This window comes from Meles meles, chromosome 10 (assembly GCF_922984935.1).
Source record: "Meles meles chromosome 10, mMelMel3.1 paternal haplotype, whole genome shotgun sequence".
Taxonomy (NCBI): domain Eukaryota; kingdom Metazoa; phylum Chordata; class Mammalia; order Carnivora; family Mustelidae; genus Meles; species Meles meles.
In genome coordinates, this window is record NC_060075.1 from 73,952,112 (window position 1) to 73,968,759 (window position 16,648).

At 35.3% G+C, this 16,648-nt stretch overlaps 1 protein-coding gene across 4 annotated transcripts in view; it reads right to left on the reverse strand.

The window, feature by feature from the left end:
* The window catches only part of CDK14 (cyclin dependent kinase 14), a 723,342-nt gene that overhangs the window by 370,616 nt on the left and 336,078 nt on the right, over positions 1-16,648 (reverse strand). For all 4 annotated transcript variants that reach the window (XM_046020428.1, XM_046020430.1, XM_046020427.1 and 1 more), the window contains one exon: positions 11,867-11,929. In XM_046020428.1, coding sequence (XP_045876384.1) covers positions 11,867-11,929 — 63 coding nt within the window. The remainder of the gene's footprint in view (positions 1-11,866; positions 11,930-16,648) is intronic.

The window sequence follows — 16,648 nt, forward strand, 5'->3', positions numbered from 1 at the left end:
ATACACACTTTTTAGAACTAAAAGGAGTAACATGAAATACAAATTTTTCTCATTTGTGAATGTATGCTACTCTCCCCTAACTAAAGAGTCATTCTTTTTTATACACAATGATAAGTAATAAATGAAGTTTAAAATGGTTTTAGTGCTTTAAGTAACATCTTAGACACTAATCAATATGAAGTGTCTTAATATCAATTGATAAGACTACTACAACTTTCTAAAAAGGAGAGAGAGATAGCCCAGAAATGAACCTATGCTTATAGGTTCAACTAATCTGTAACAAAAAAGGCAAGAGTATCCAATGGAAAAAAGACAGCATCTTCAATAAATGGTGCTAGAAAAACTCAAAAGTTACCTGCGAAAGAATGAAGCTGGACTACTTCCTTGAAACATATACAAAAATAAACTCAAAATGGATTAAAGGCCTAAATGTGAGACCTGAAACCATAGAAATCCTAGAGGAGAACACAAGCAGTAATTTCTTTGACATTGGCTACAGACACATTTTTCTAGACATGTCTCCTCAGGCAAGGGGGGAAAAAAAGCAAAAATAAACTACTGGAACTACACCAAAATAAAAAGCTTCTGCAACAGTGAAGGAAAGCATCAACGAAACAAAAAGGCAATCTACTGAAATGAAAAGTAATATCTGCAAATGATACGTCTGATTAAGAGTTAATACTCAAGATATATACAGAACTCTGTCAAATAAATAAATAAAATCTTAAAAAATATATATATACAGAACTTATAACCACACACACACACACACACACACACACACACACACAAACCCCCAATCAACCAATCAACCCAATTTAAAAATGGGCAGAGGACTTGAATAGACATTTTTCCAAAGATACCCAGATGGTCAAAAAACACATGAGAAGATGTTCAACATCACTCATAATAAGAGAAATGCAAATCAAAACCACAAGGAGATATAACCTCACACCTGTCAGAATGACTAGAATCAAAAAGACAAGAAATAACAAATGCTAGCGAGAAATGGAGAAAAAGGAATGCTTGTGCACTGTCGGCGGGAATGCAAATTGATGGAACCACTATGGAAAACAGTATGGAGAGTCCTCAAAAAATTAAAAATACAAACATCATATTATCCAATAATACCACTATTGGGTATTTACACTAAGAAAATGAAAATAATAATTCAAAAAGACATATGCATCCCTATGTTTACTGCAGCATTATTTATAATAGCCAGGATACAGAAGCAATCCATGTAACCAGTGATAGATGAATGGATAAAGAAGAGACGGTGGGGGGGGGGGGCACCTGAGTGGCTCAGTTGGTTAAACCTCTGCCTTTGGCTCAGGTCATGATCTCAGGGTCCTGGGATCGAGTCCTGCATCAGGCTCTCTGCTCAACAGGGAGCCTGCTTCCCCCTCTCTCTCTGCCTGCCTCTCTGCCTACTTGTGATCTCTCTCTCTCAAATAAATAAATTTTTAAAAAAGGAAGAAACGGTGGGTGTGTGTATATACATACTAAATGTCCAGCAAAATATGAATCATACACACAAACATGCACTCACTGGAATATTACTCAGCCATAAAAAATGAGATCTTGCCATTTGTGACAGCAAGGATGGACCTAGAAGGTATTATGCTAAGTGAAATAAGTCAGTCAGAAAAAGGCAAATATCATCTGATTCCACTTATATGTGGAATCAAATAAATAAGCAAATAAACAAAAAAAAAGAAACAGACCCATAAACAGGAAACTGGTGGTTGCCAGAGGGGAGGAGAGTGGGTAGTTGGACAAAATGGCTGAAGGGGAGTGAGAGGTACAGTTTTCCAGATAAAAACAAAATAAAATTACAGTTAAAAAGAAGAGAGAGGGGTGCCTGGCTGGCTCAGTGGGTTAAAGCCTCTGCCTTTGGCTCAGGTCATGGTCTCTGGGTCCTGGGATCAAGCTCTCTGCTCAGTGGGGAACCTGCTTCCCCCCTCTCTCTGCCTGTCTCTCTGCCTGCTTGTGATCTCTCTCTCTCTCTCTGTGTCAAATAAATAAATAAAATATTTTTTTTTTAAAAGGAGAGAGAGAGATGCACACTGAAAAACTAAAGTCATTAACCTTGAGTCGAAGGATCTTAGAGAAAGCTCATACACATAAGCTATAACAGAAAATTTTCAAATGGAATGAAGGAAACACTTTGAATTTGGATATAGTGATCAACAAACCTCTGTTTATATCCTGTCAGAGAGGTCTCAAATAATAGGAATGGATACATTAATGACATTCTATGAGATATACGGGCTAGTAACATGAAGGCTGTACCTGTCCAAAAATCAAGAAAAATCCTTGGTAGTGTGTACATAACTCTATTACTTAGGCCGATTTCCCTCCTGGGTCCTCATGTTTGTCTTAGAAAACATGCAAACAAAGGGGTCAAGTGCAGGATCCATCTTAAATGAGCAAGGGGAATGGCTGGAAGCTTAAAACCCAGAAGGATGTACTCTCACTAGGTACTCCCCAAGCTGGGTAATTTCATCTTACAACAATTTGCCATCTTACAAAATAACATAGAGCGTACTTCCAGTCACCGATTTCATCAATCTTTGGGGTGATTTCTTTTCAATCAGGATTTAAAGCACTCCTAAGAAAGACTCTGCCATTTAATTAGCTGCCTTGATTCCTTTGTCTGATCCAGATTGTTACAACTAATCGGCAGATGATGCCAAAGATACAAAAGACACGATCTGAACAACTGAAAGCGGCTTAGTATCTTCACCAGAAATTCACTACTGAGACCCCTTCTAAATGTCTAGCAAAATATGAATCAACCCACAGAATTTCACTTTCTTTTACCATTTCTTTTATTGTTAATCCTTCACTTTCTAGATATGGAAGATTATTTTGTTACAATAAAGATAAGATAAAAATGTTCAAAAGAAACCTGGACAGGTGCTGAGACTAAAGCACTCTTTAATAGCTTCATGAAATAATCATATTTCCCAAAATGCAGAATGAGAAAAGTCTCTATAAATTCACAGTATTGCATAGTAGGAAATCATTACTAGCTAAATGAGAGCTCTAATACAGAGTATGGAGAAAATCAGGTGTTATCTGATTTTCTATCTGAACATTAGAAAGCCTTATTTAGTAATCAATTCTTGGTGCCATCTGTATAAGACAATCTTAATTTGGCATAACATTATTCTGACTCTTATACACCTGCTTGTTCCCTGGACTATGACAGAAAAATAGTGATTTTTCAAGCATAATAATCCTCATATCTCTTTAATTAATATAGATACCGAAATTTTAAAAAAAAATGAAACTCAGCTTTATGCCGGTAGGATTTCAGATATTTCAGAGAATAAGCCATAGTACTCACAATTACTTTGATTATTTTGGGTTATCCCAAAACAATTCCGTTAAAAAAGTGCAAATGCATTTTTGCAAGGACTCTTCCTGAAAAGCCATGAGGATAACATGGAAATGACAGGACATTACAGAAAAACACGGAAAGATCCAATATTGTCATGATTTAACATTCATGCATCTACGTTTCCAGGTATCAGCTGGAGACAACAGCAATTAATCTTTTTTTCCATGAACTTTAATTTTCAGTCTCTCATGATTATTAATTTTTAAAGAACACATAAAACACTGAAAGGACAAAATTTAGAATGTTACAGTATTTTCTTTACCACAATGATCAATTTGTAAATCACTGAGAGTTATAAAGAATACCAGTCCTGCATTCAACTCAACTATGGTAGCCAAAATCTAATAAAATTCAGAGTAAATGACTTAAAGGGGGAAAAAATAAACTACCCTCCCCCCAAAATTCTAACCAGTTTCTGACATACCAATTATGTTCTAGCAAATGGTTGCTATACCTTTAATCATCATAAATATTTATAACAAGGACAATGTCCTCAGGCTTTTGATTGAGATTTTAAATTGCCCTCTAAGTAATTAACTGCTAAAATTACCCATTTGTCTAAAATTGATATTATGCTAAGAAACAAACCATTAGTTAATAGTGAATATTTATTTTACAATGTCACATTGAGAGCCGACACATTTTGTGGGTAGAAGAGCACAGTGATTCTAGAAATTTAGTTAACATTGACAATTTTTGTTATGAGTTTATTCCAGTACTTATAAGGAATATACATCAAACAAGATAAAACTTTAACAGATGTTTTGCTGGGGATTAGTATGAAATTACTGTAGAATATCCCATGCTTTGTTATGAAATCACGAGTTATGCACCATTCCAATTGTTATTTTTTTCCCCTTCATTTTTCAATGATGCATCATCTTTGTAATGCTTGAAATTTTATCTGATTCACACTAAGAACAGTCTCAGTTCTTAGATACATGATATCCCATACTATTACCATAAATAAGGATATATGAAACATAACCAAAAATATGCACATATTTAGAATCCAAGATAAATGTTTCACATATATTGTCTTGCTGCCCAATAATTAAACCAAAGCTCAAAATAACCAGATTTAGGGGCAAAAGGATTTGATCACTGAACTTTCTTTCTGTTCACCATAATGAATATTCAGTATTTATGACACTGCAATCATTTAATGATCTACGAGCTATTTAGGCAAACACAGAGCTTTGGAGTTACTACTTTAAACATAATAGTTTATCTCACCTGGTTTTCACATCTCCTTAAATTCACAGAGAACCATTACGAGGTCTTATTGTAGCTCAACTATTGTGTATTTTGTTTTTTTAATGAACATCTAGCTCAGCATTACGAACAGCTGTTAACTTAGTAAATATTATTCTTATGCTCTTCATTTTGCATTCATAGATTTAAGTGACAATAAATATCACCACATGAAAAAAAATACGTTAATACATCAAACAGAAATGCCCGTGGGGCATCTGTCACTATGTCATAGTCAGACGTCTTTGAGAATAATTTCACCTGCAGTGCAGATCCTGAATGTAACCCTGGAGGAGAGCATTGTGTCTAAGCAGATGAAGAAGAAAAGCCAGCGCGTAATTAGGTGAATGGCCTCCCATGGAAACCAGCATGGTAATAAGGGCTGTCTGCGGCCGTGCACTGCAATTCAGATGCCAAACACAGGCATTAACCAACTACATTCTATTTTTTAACTTCCCAGACCCTCAGAGAAGGTAGAAATATTATCTTCCACAAGAAAATGATGACAAACCTATGTGACTGAGTGTATATAAAGTCAAATAATAGGCTAATTATGGTAATTTAATGTATTAATCATGTGGTGTAGGGAAAAGAACTTTGAACAAAGTGTCAAAAAGCCCTTTCTAGGATGCTAATCCTGGAAGGAGCTTGCTTGGTTACAGCAGATTCACTTAAAGAGGTGTTTTTCTTTTTTAACTATACCAATATTAATGTTTCAATGTTACGATTGTGTAATTGTCACTAATACCTGAGCCATCAAGCTTACTATGAATACTTTTCTTCCCCCGCACAATAATTTGTTTTTCCTGGTGTTAGTGATGATCTAGTTCTTTTGTTTATTGGTTTGTTTTCCTTCATTTAATTTTCTTTATAGTTACAGCTAATTTAATGCCAAACTCTTCTGACACCTTGGAAATCTACTCAAACATGTTAGTTGCTCCACCTAACAATTTTCTCTTCTTGGAAATCTCTCCTGGCAACTTCTGACCTGCTCTAATAGGACCAGTGGGCTACTCTCCTGACGTGATGCGTAACTGCCATCCTGAGATTCCTTTCAACATTGTTCTGAAAATCCCCTGCATCACTCTCCTGTGCTAGCCTCTATTACTTGGTTTCTTTGTCTTCTCTGCTTTGGTTTATACCCTGAGTTCTAGTGGAGCACATCCTTGAGTAGCTTCCTGAGAAAGGATAGGGCGGGCATATTTTTCAACTTCTTGAACATCTGAAAATAATTATTTTATCCTCATGTTTACTTGATAGTTTCTACAGAATACTAGGTTGAGAGAATAATTTTATTTATTTATTTTTAGTAAGCTCTACACCCACAACGGGGCTTGAACTCATGATCCTGAGGGTCAAGAGTCACATGCTCTTCCAACTGGCCCAGCCAGGTACTCCAAAGGAACAGTTTTAAATCTGAACCATCTGCAGCCACTTTGGAAAACACTGTGGAGATTCCTTAGGAAATTAAATATAGAGCTACCCTATGACCCTGCAATTGCAAGACTGGGTATTTACCACAAAGATACAGATGTAATGAAAAAAGGGCCATCTGTGTCCCAGTGTTCATAGCAGCAATGGCCACAGTCACCAAACTGTGGAAAGAACCAAGATGCCCTTCAACAGACCAATGGATAAAGAAGATATAGTCCATATATACCATGGAGTATTCTGCCTCCATCAGAAAGGATGAATACCCAACTTTTGTAGCAACATGGATGGGACTGGAAGAGATTATGCTGAGTGAAGTAAGTCAAGCAGAGTCAATTATCATATGGTTTCGCTTATTTGTGGAGCATAAGGAATAACATGGAGGACATGGGGAGATGGAGAGGAGAAGTGAGTTGGGGGAAACTGGAGGGGGAGATGAAGCATGAGAGACTGTGGACTCTGAGAAACAAACTGAGGGTTTTGGAGGGGAAGGGGGTGGGAGGTTGGGTGAGCCTGGTGGTGGGTATTATGGAGGCACGTATTTCATGGAGCACTGGGTGTGGTACATAAACAATGAATTCTGGAACACTGAAAAGAAATTAAAAATAAATAAATGAAAATTTAAAAAAAATCTGAACCATTAAGCCACTTCCCCAATGCTGTCTCCCTTCTGGTGTTGCTGTTGAAATACCTAATGCTTTTGTGATTCTTGTCCATTGCAATAAAGCCATTTCCTTTGTAGCACTTTTCTCTGAAACCAGTGTTCTGAAATTTTGCAATAAGGAATCTTATTGTCAGTCTGTTTTCATTAATTATTACGGGCATTTAATGGATGCTATTCATCTTGAAATTCTATTCTTCACAGCTGGAAATAGTGTAGTTTAATGGTTATTACTTTAATGATTCCCTCCTGTCTATTTCCTCCAATTATTCAGATGTTGGATACCCTGGACTGGACTTCTAATTTTTTTTTGACTCTTTCTTTTTCATTTTTTAGATTTATGTTTTATGCTCTATTTTTCTGGCATACTTCTTCAATTTTATCACCCACCTTTTTTTGTTAATTTTTATTTCTGTCCTCATATTTTTTAATTTTTTAAAAGATTATTTATTTATTTATTTGACAGACAGAAATGACAAGTAGGCAGAGAGAGAGGAGGAAACAGGCTTCCCGCTGAGCAGAGAACCCAACATGGGGCTCGATCCCAGGACCCTGAGATCATGACCTGAGCCGGAGGCAGAGGCTTTAGCTCACTGAGCCACCCAGGTGCCCCCATATTTTTAATTTCTAAAGCAACTTTCTGTTCACTAAGTTCCTCTTCTTCAAAATAGCCTATATTCTTGTTTTACAGACATACTATTATTCTTATACCTCTTGGAGAAGACTGAAAATTTTTGAGGTCTTCTTTCCTATCTTTCTCTAATTAATGCACACAACTTTGGTTCCTCCAAGCTACTTATTTGCCAAAGGGGATCTTCACTGTAGAGTTACCTGGATTCTTCTGGTCTGTTCTCTTGGACTGGTCAAATTATCCACAAAAGACAGCAGAAATAGATCTGACATCTAGCACCACAGGATAGACTCTGCCTCTCATGCTCTTCCCTATGGCACCCACCTCCCAGTGCCTGCCCACTGTGACCTCCTACCTCTCTGGCAGAGTGAGGAGCCATGGGGGGAAAGCAGACTGTAAGGCTGTGAGAGGGAAACAGGCCAGGATCGATAGCAAGTACACACATCCTGCAGGGGTAAAGCCAGGAGGGTCCCAGGGAGAGTGGGGGGACACTGTGGGTCATGGGAGGTAAGGTGGGCTCTCAGCCCTGGGTCTGAGCAAATGCCCATCATTCCCTTCTTAAAGGGATTTTGAAACCTGATTCTGATTCTGGAAGATGAGAAGAGAGAATATATAGAAACAGAGAGATCTACAGGTGACTCTATCATGGGGCCAAATCTGAAGACCTTTAAATGACTACTGAGGTTTCTTAAACCCTTAAATATTCCAAGAACTGAGACTGTCCAGTACAGTTTGGCAAATCCTCAAGGAGCCAAGATTTCAATAGCTATGGGTAAAGGGATATCATATATCAATATATTTTGCTGATTTTCAGTTATTCAAAAAGGCTAAGAAGAGATAAATCATATCATGCTCATTTAAAGGCAAAAATGTAGTCGAACATCAATCTGTGACCATATCAAAATCTTTTTTTTTTTTTAGATTTTTATTTATTTGACAGACAGAGATCACAAGTAGGCAGAGAGGCCAGCAGAGAGAGAGAAGAAGGGAAGCAGGCTCCCAGCTGAGCAGACAGCCCGATTTGGGGCTCGATCCCAGGATCCCGGGATCATGACCTGAGCCAAAGGCAGAGGCTTTTAACCCACTGAGCCACCCAGGTGCCCCACATCAAACATCTTATGAGTGGGTATAATTCCTGCCCTGTATGACTAATATCCAGACTCACTGTGGTGATGCATCTAATGTTTGACAGTATTTCTATGCTGAATGAACAAGGTATTCACCATTAAGTTTCTCGCCACACTCTAGGAGGCACTATTAAACCACATCTACTGCCACAGCACCACAAGGGCTGGGAAGAGGGAGCCAACACTAGGTATTTGAAATAACAATGGATGACCATGGAATGAGAGAAAAACCTGCAAAACCTGGATAAAAGCTACTGAAACATGATTTCAAGGAAGTACAGACTAGTTACCGAGAAACCACAACACAGAGATCGGTCTCCTCACAACCACGAGAAGATAAAGGAAAAAGAAAATGGAATGGAAGAAGAACTTAAAAGGCCACAAAAATCATCAGAGACACTGGCCTGAGGATGCTGAACACAGAGATACTTTGTGGAAAAAGCTCTTTTGTTTCACCAACAAAATTTTCCACCAATACTAGCCCACAACTAATGACTCAAAGAGGTTGGTGAGAAAATGAAGAAAGAATAATAAAAATCCAGTGATGCCATGATTCCAATTTTCCCCTTAAGATTGTATTTATTTATTTATTTAGTACAAGAGTGTGTGAACAGGGGTAGGGGCAGAGGAAGAGAAGGGAGAGAATCTTAAGCAGGCTGTGCTGAGCTCTCGACACTAAGATCATGACCTGAGCTGAAGTCAAGAGGTGGATGCTTAACCAAATGAACCACCTGGGTGCCCTTGGAAAAGGTTCAGTCATGTCTTTAATCTCAATCCTATCTCTGAACTTGGAAGTCAGGAAGTCAAAGTTTGCTCAGAGTAGCTGCTGATGTCACTGAGGCTAGCAGCCCCCTGGGCTGCCCCCTGAAGGTCTCACTAGCTGGGTTCTCCACAGATCCCTAGGATTACGGTAGGAAACAGGAGTATGGATGCACTGTACTGTTGGTTTTGAACGGAAATCAAACCTAAGAAAAGAACATTTAATGTGTAAAGGAGACAACTTGAAATGTTTTAAGATTTAGAAAAAAGAGAGAACAAAATTATGTTCGTTAATGTTTGGAGTTGGACTTAAACACAGCAAGATTAATAAAACACATCTTACCATCTGTCAAAACTTTTTCCCCAATCTAACGACTAAAAAAACTGTCTATGTCAATGGATACTGATTTTGAAGAAAAATAGTTTAAAAATTTTAAAGCTGTCTATGAATAAAACAAAGCAAAACAAAAACTGCACAACAAAAAAGAGCTATGTAAAACAATAGACTATAAGTATCATATTGAATCTATTATTTGTCTTAAACACCATGTTTTTTCAGAGTTGCTACAAGTTCATGCAATTTAAAATTACACAACATAACTGGCCACCATGAAAATCCTCATTATTAATGCTACAAATCTGCAACTTACTGAAAATATGAAAATAAATAATAGAAAAATGGATAATATATAAGAACAGGCAACATAATTACAAATGATCAAGAAACATGCAAAAAAGATATTCAATATTACTAGCAATCAAGAAAACACTAACATAAAAGATATTCCATTTCTGCTCATCAGAATGGCAAAAATTAAAATGATTGGTTATAGTCAATGCCCGTGAAAGTAGAGGAAAACAGTCCTTCTGTAAGCTACAATGTCGTGGGCAAATGTTCCAGTCAAATTCATTAAAACTGAAGTTATGGGGTCACCTGGGTGGCTCAGTGGGTTAAAGCCTCTGCCTTCAGCTCAGGTCATGATCCCAGGGTCCTGGGATCGAGCCCCACATCGGGCTCTCTGCTCAGCGGGAAGCCTGCTTCCCTTCCTCTCTTTCTGCCTGCCTCTCTGCCTACTTGTGATCTCTGTCTGTCAAATAAATAAATAAAAATCTTAAAAAAACAAAACAAAACAAAACTGAAGTTATGTCTCTTAATAAAGAAAATCCATTAGCTGATATACAAAAGAAGAATGTAAAGATTTTATACTATTATTTACTCTAGAATCACTTATAATAACAACATTCTAGATACAAGATAAGATCCATGAATAAAAACAGTTGAAAATTACAGTTCATTCACACTACAGACTCATATGCAGTTATTAGGAAAATTAAACTACACAGTCATATATTTATTTTAAAAGAGATCCATGATATTGTTTTTAAAATGTCATACAATAATAGATATTGTTTTTCTAGAGCAAAATAAACAAACATGAAATACCGTATGCACATATATACCTTTATAAGCACAGGGAAAAGTACAAAACAAAGAAGGTGCTTCTTGCAGAGAGTGGTGTAGAGAGATAATGAACGGGAAGAAATGGGCCCAAGTTTACTTTACATACATCCACATAACTCAGCTGATTCTCAGGATCACGAAATGTAGTCACTTGAATTACATATAAAATATATTATATTTTATATATTATATTTCATATATAAATATACAAATACACACCTATACTTTGTATATTTTATAATATATTATAAAAATATAAAATATATTTTATATTATAAAGTGTGAGCACATCCTTAAACCTTCAAATATAACTGTGGTGTCTTCTGACTCACTCACATACATTAAGAAACAGCTGCCTGGGGGCGCCTGGGTGGCTCAGTGGGTTAAGCCGCTGCCTTCGGCTCAGGTCATGATCTCAGGGTCCTGGGATCGAGCCCCGCATCGGGCTCTCTGCTCGGCAGGGAGCCTGCTTCCCTCTCTCTCTCTCTCTCTGCCTGCCTCTCTGCCTACTTGTGATCTCTCTCTGTCAAATAAATAAATAAAATAAAATAAAAAAAAAAAAAGAAACAGCTGCCTGTTTGAAGCGTGAAATTTTGAGACAATTTCCAAGATGCTTGCTGGGTCAAATCTTAGAAAAACTTAGTTCTTTTGACACATAGTAATGCAATTTGTAGTAAAAGAAATCTAAGGGAGCAGTAGGAAACTATTTTTATCTGTTTGTACATATAAATGAAAAAATATGTACTGTGACCTCACCATAATATTGATTTGGATCGTAATATTTTACATTAAAACTTACTGGCAGTTTAGTACGAACCAATGGTAGAGCTACCTGAGACTTCTCTTAAAAACACTGTCACAATAGCATTCCAGTGGATCCCACTTATTATTAGCAAATGTTTCTCCATGAAACAAAAAGAGAGTAAGTTCTAAACAACAGTATTCCAGTGAATATACTTAACGTTTAAACATGGTTTTCAATCACTAAACAAAGCAATAACCATGGTTCACTTCAATATCACTTCTCTTTACACAATTTTTTTTTTTTAGGTTATGGTAGAGAAATTAGACTTGGGACTAGAAAAATACATATGAAGAATGATAACTTCAGCTTATAAAGATTTTTTCCTACCTTCACATTATCTGGATGTAGCCCCCCAGGGTGCTTGTCCATGTACTGACATAAATCAGTGTGCTAGAAGAAAAAAAGGAAAATGTATTAGCATCCCTCTGGCTATAACATGATGAATCAATATTTTTCTACTTCAAAGTCACCATTGCCTTCTGAACAAAGCAAATACAAGACTAGTGGGTGGATTTTTTTAGTATATGTAGCTGAATGCTTCTCCACCCTCTCATTTTTAACCACAACTGAATCATTATCTTTATCCCTACGCTCTGTTTTATATTAAACATATCTGTGTTTCAGAAGGAATTCACGTCCATGATTTGTGAAGTGCTTAATTTCCTATCATTGAAAACATATTAAAAAAAATCTTAACTATAAATATACGTAACATAACTTAAAAAAAAATTAAACCAACACATACATATATACACACTAAACCAATTAAACTGCAATTATCTTGTATTTTCAAGTGCAAATGTAAGTTATGATTATTTATTTTGTATGAGATGAGAATACTACAAATATATCATTCTAGAAAAATTTATCATCGGATTTATTTAAATTTCTCATAACTATATCATTAAAAAATAATTGAATAAGTATCCAGAACTCCTGAAGGTATTTGGCAAAATACATTTTATAAATTAATAGAAATACTTTCAAAATTATAAACTAGGATGAATATATCCACATATAATTTTTTTAGGTTTTTATTTAAATTCCAGCTAGTTAACATATAGTGTAATATTAGTTTCACGTATACAATTTAGTGATTTAACTTACATACAACACACTGTGCTCATCACAATATAGAACTTAAAAGGAAGATCTCTAAATATATTTCATGCTGTTATTCTTTTAATTATCTCAGGCTCAATTTGCTCACAATTGTATTTATTTTCTTCTTAATGCTTATTCTACTTATATAATGAATTATATAGAAATTCAAAAAATATGTAAGTTGCTATTCTAATTTTTCTTTTCTTATTAGAGAATACTATAATATTTATAACAATGAAACGCTTTATCATTCTGGAAAAGCCACTAAACAAGAGTATTTATGCCCCAATATCAGGCTTCTGTTACTGAAGAATTTAGAGTTTTATGCTATATTCAAGAATCTTGCTATAGCCATGGTAATGATAGTTCAGACTCCCTTATTGAGTTTTTATTTGCATACCAGGTGGTATTGCTGAGGATACAGACCACAATTTAGCATTCATTCATTCATTTTTCATCATGTACTCCTTAAGCCCTTATTATGTTCCAGTTACTACACTACTCGCTAGGGACACAGAACTAAATGAAACAACTGCAAGTAGAAAAAAACAATAATAACAAAAAACTAGACATACCAATAATTGTAGCACACCATGTTGTATATTATTTTAGGAACAGTACTGGGTAATAATGCTTGAGGGCATAGCAGGGGGAACTTATTGTGGTGTAGAGATGTTGGGGAAGCCTCTGGAAAAAGTCAGGCGTGAGTAGAGAACGAAAGAAGTTAGCCAATTGAAGGGAAAAGGGAAAGAAAATCGGACTGAAGAAATGCTCTTAGAAATGTTCTAAGACGATACTGCCTTTCTCTTAGACCACACCCAAGGTGCTGAGCTTCCAAATCAAAGTCAGACTCCATGAGGACAGAAACTATGATTTGGCAATTATTGCCTCCTCAGTCCAGGCAAAATGACAAACGCAGAGAAGAACTAAAGAAAGTTGGAAATAGTTTTATACATAGTATAGCTCATTAAAAATGACCCTAAAATATAATTATGAGTTCCATGGAGTTTCTTCTGAGTGACTGCATTTACCAAACTGGGGAATGAATTTTAGTCCCCATATTGCCATATAACTCCATGTTAATTTTTCTGTCCTTCTGAATAGGGCTAACACCTCACTTAAAGAATTTTGAAGAACAAATAAAATAGTACAAAGGAAAGTACTTTTCACCTGTAACATGATAAACAAAAAGGAGATATTAAGATATTGCCCACTATATAATAAAATCCACAGAGGAAACAACTGTTACCTCATTTATTCATAGCTTCATACACAACAAATAAAACAGCAGAAAGTATATCAATTTTATCAGTATTTATATACCCATGATATGGTACAATTCCTAATAAAAATGTAAAATCTCAGTTTACAAACGAAAATGCAATTCACACTGTTTCCAAGACACAAATGAAAAATGAAGAACAAAAAATATGAAAATAACAAATAATATTTTATGTTACATGTTTATCTTATTTATATTTTGTTATTCATACTGGCTATATGAACAAAAAGGAATCATCATTATCAATGTAAATATTAGACATAACAGAATTCAAGGAAAATGTATTAAACATCAATGCACCTAACAACATGGCAAAGCAATATAAAGCAAAAATTGGTATTAAAAAAAAAGAAGAAACTAATAATTTCACAAATCTTGAGGGATTTAGCTTGCTTTATTTCAAAAGTCACCAAATGGAATTGGCAAAAAGAAAGAAAAGGGAAGGTTATAAAGAATATGAATAATACAATTAAATAGTTTGCTTACTTTTGTGCCCATTAAACTCTTGCTACACAAACTTTTTAAACACAAATGGTAAACTCACAAAACTTGACAATGTATTCGACACAGATAAAGCCTTAGCAAGCAGTTAGCAAGCAGAAGTCCTATTACACTCTCTTGCCACAACTAAATAAAATTAAAATCAAAATGTAGTGTGTTTCATCCACTCTAAGATACACAATTCTTTTTAACTCTGACATTGGAATAACAGCATGAATTTTCTCTTTTCCGGGGAGTATCTGGAATGTCGTTGTTATTGCCTATGTTTGAGCCAACTTTTTATTTTTATTACTCTGATGGCATGGGTCATCAAAGAACAATGTAAGGACCATCTGAAGAAAAAAGATGGAAGAATGAGATGCAATTTTTATCTGGAAACCCATTTATTAAAAATACCAGGTAAGATTCTATAAAAAGTGCCAGAATGAAAATCTGTAGGGTTCCTTCACAGTGGGCATAAAGTGAAAACTGAATGATAAGAAAACACTAAATCATAGTTTAACTGAGTGCGGTTTTTTTCTCTACTACTAGTACATCAAATAATGTTTCTTCTAGTCAATAGGATCTTAAGTTCAAAGATAACAGGAATAAGATAATGAAGGAAGACAAGCATTAAATGGAGAAATGAGAAAAGGAGGAACAAAGGAAATCTATTTTTGTGCAATTTTTTTTTTTTTTTTAATAAAGAAAAGCAGGGGCACCTGTGTGGCTCAGTCATTAAGCGTCTGACTTCAGCTCAGGTCATGGTCCCAGGGTCCTGTGATCGAACCCCGCATCAGACTCTCTACTCAGCAGGAACCCTGCTTCTCCCTCTTCTACTCCCCATGCTTGTGTTCCCTCTGTCACTGTGTCTCTCTGTCGAATAAATAAAATCTTTAAAAAACAAAAAAAAAAGAAAACCAAAAATATTTAAATTATTTAAAAATGATAGTAAGATACAACATAAATTTTAAAGCAATGGAAAATGGCCAGAGCTTTACTGTCAGGGAAATACAGATCTTTAAACACATCTATTAATTTTAATATGAGAATGACAGAAAAAAAAAATAAAACAACTAATAAACTAAAGCTAGCGAATACAAAAAACAAAATGAAACAAAACACAAAGAGACCCAAAGAAAATAGATGGGATTAATGCAGCTAATAGCAGAAATTAATTAGTTAGAAAACTAGACAACAACAGGCTAGACCAATTAAAGAGAAACCCACTTCTTTGAAAAGCCCAATAATATAGCCAGTGACAATATATTAGAGTCATACAGTGACTGTTGGTAGCTACATTGAGGTGAGTACAGCAGAACATACAGAAATGCTGAATCACTATGTCGCACACCAGAAACTAAGGTAACATTGAGTGCCTACTATACGCAAATAAAAAAAAAAATGTTTAAGCCCAATAAACAAAGAAACCTTGGAAAATTTGGGGTTTTTTTTTAAGTGAAGTGTTTTGTTAAGATGCAATCAATGTTAAGAGTAAGAATAATGACACAACTAAAAATGTGATGATTTAAAAATATACAATAAACCTGTAATACTATAAACTAAACAGTATTATACACATCTTTAAGCTAATAATTCATTTGATACCTAGATAAAAACTTAAGTCTCTTAAAGAAACCCAAGTTATTAAATTTGATTCTACAAGAGATAGAAATTGAAGAGCTATACCTAAAAAAAAGTACTAAGTTCAGATGGGTTTAATGGAAAATCTTTCAAACCTTCAAATAGCAGATATAAATTACCCCAGAGCAAAAAAAAAAAAAAAAAAAAAAAAAAAGATAAAATGTTTCCCACTGCTTCTTTAAGGTTGACATGTCAAAGCAGGCAAAAACAGTGGAGATGTAATGAGAACGAAACCAACCTCTTTATGACCAAAGATGTACATAAATTCTAGTGACAGTAGGTACCAGTAGTCAATATTGTATTAAAAGGCTAACACATCAGTACCAAACAAGGTTAAAGGTAGGAATAAAGAAATAAATCAACATAAGTGCACCTACTAATGATTTGCACCGGTCCGGAAATACAGTACTAAAATTAATAATAAGGCTAGAACATACTTCTTTCTCATTCTACTTTTTAAAGTCATCCTGGGTTTAAAAAGAAGGCCCCTATGGCATATGACCAACAGATCAGTATCCCCTGATGAGACACAGATCATCTCAGATCCATCTGGCTTGATCGCTGGCTATTTCTTATTCTGATACTAAAAGGAGCAGGTC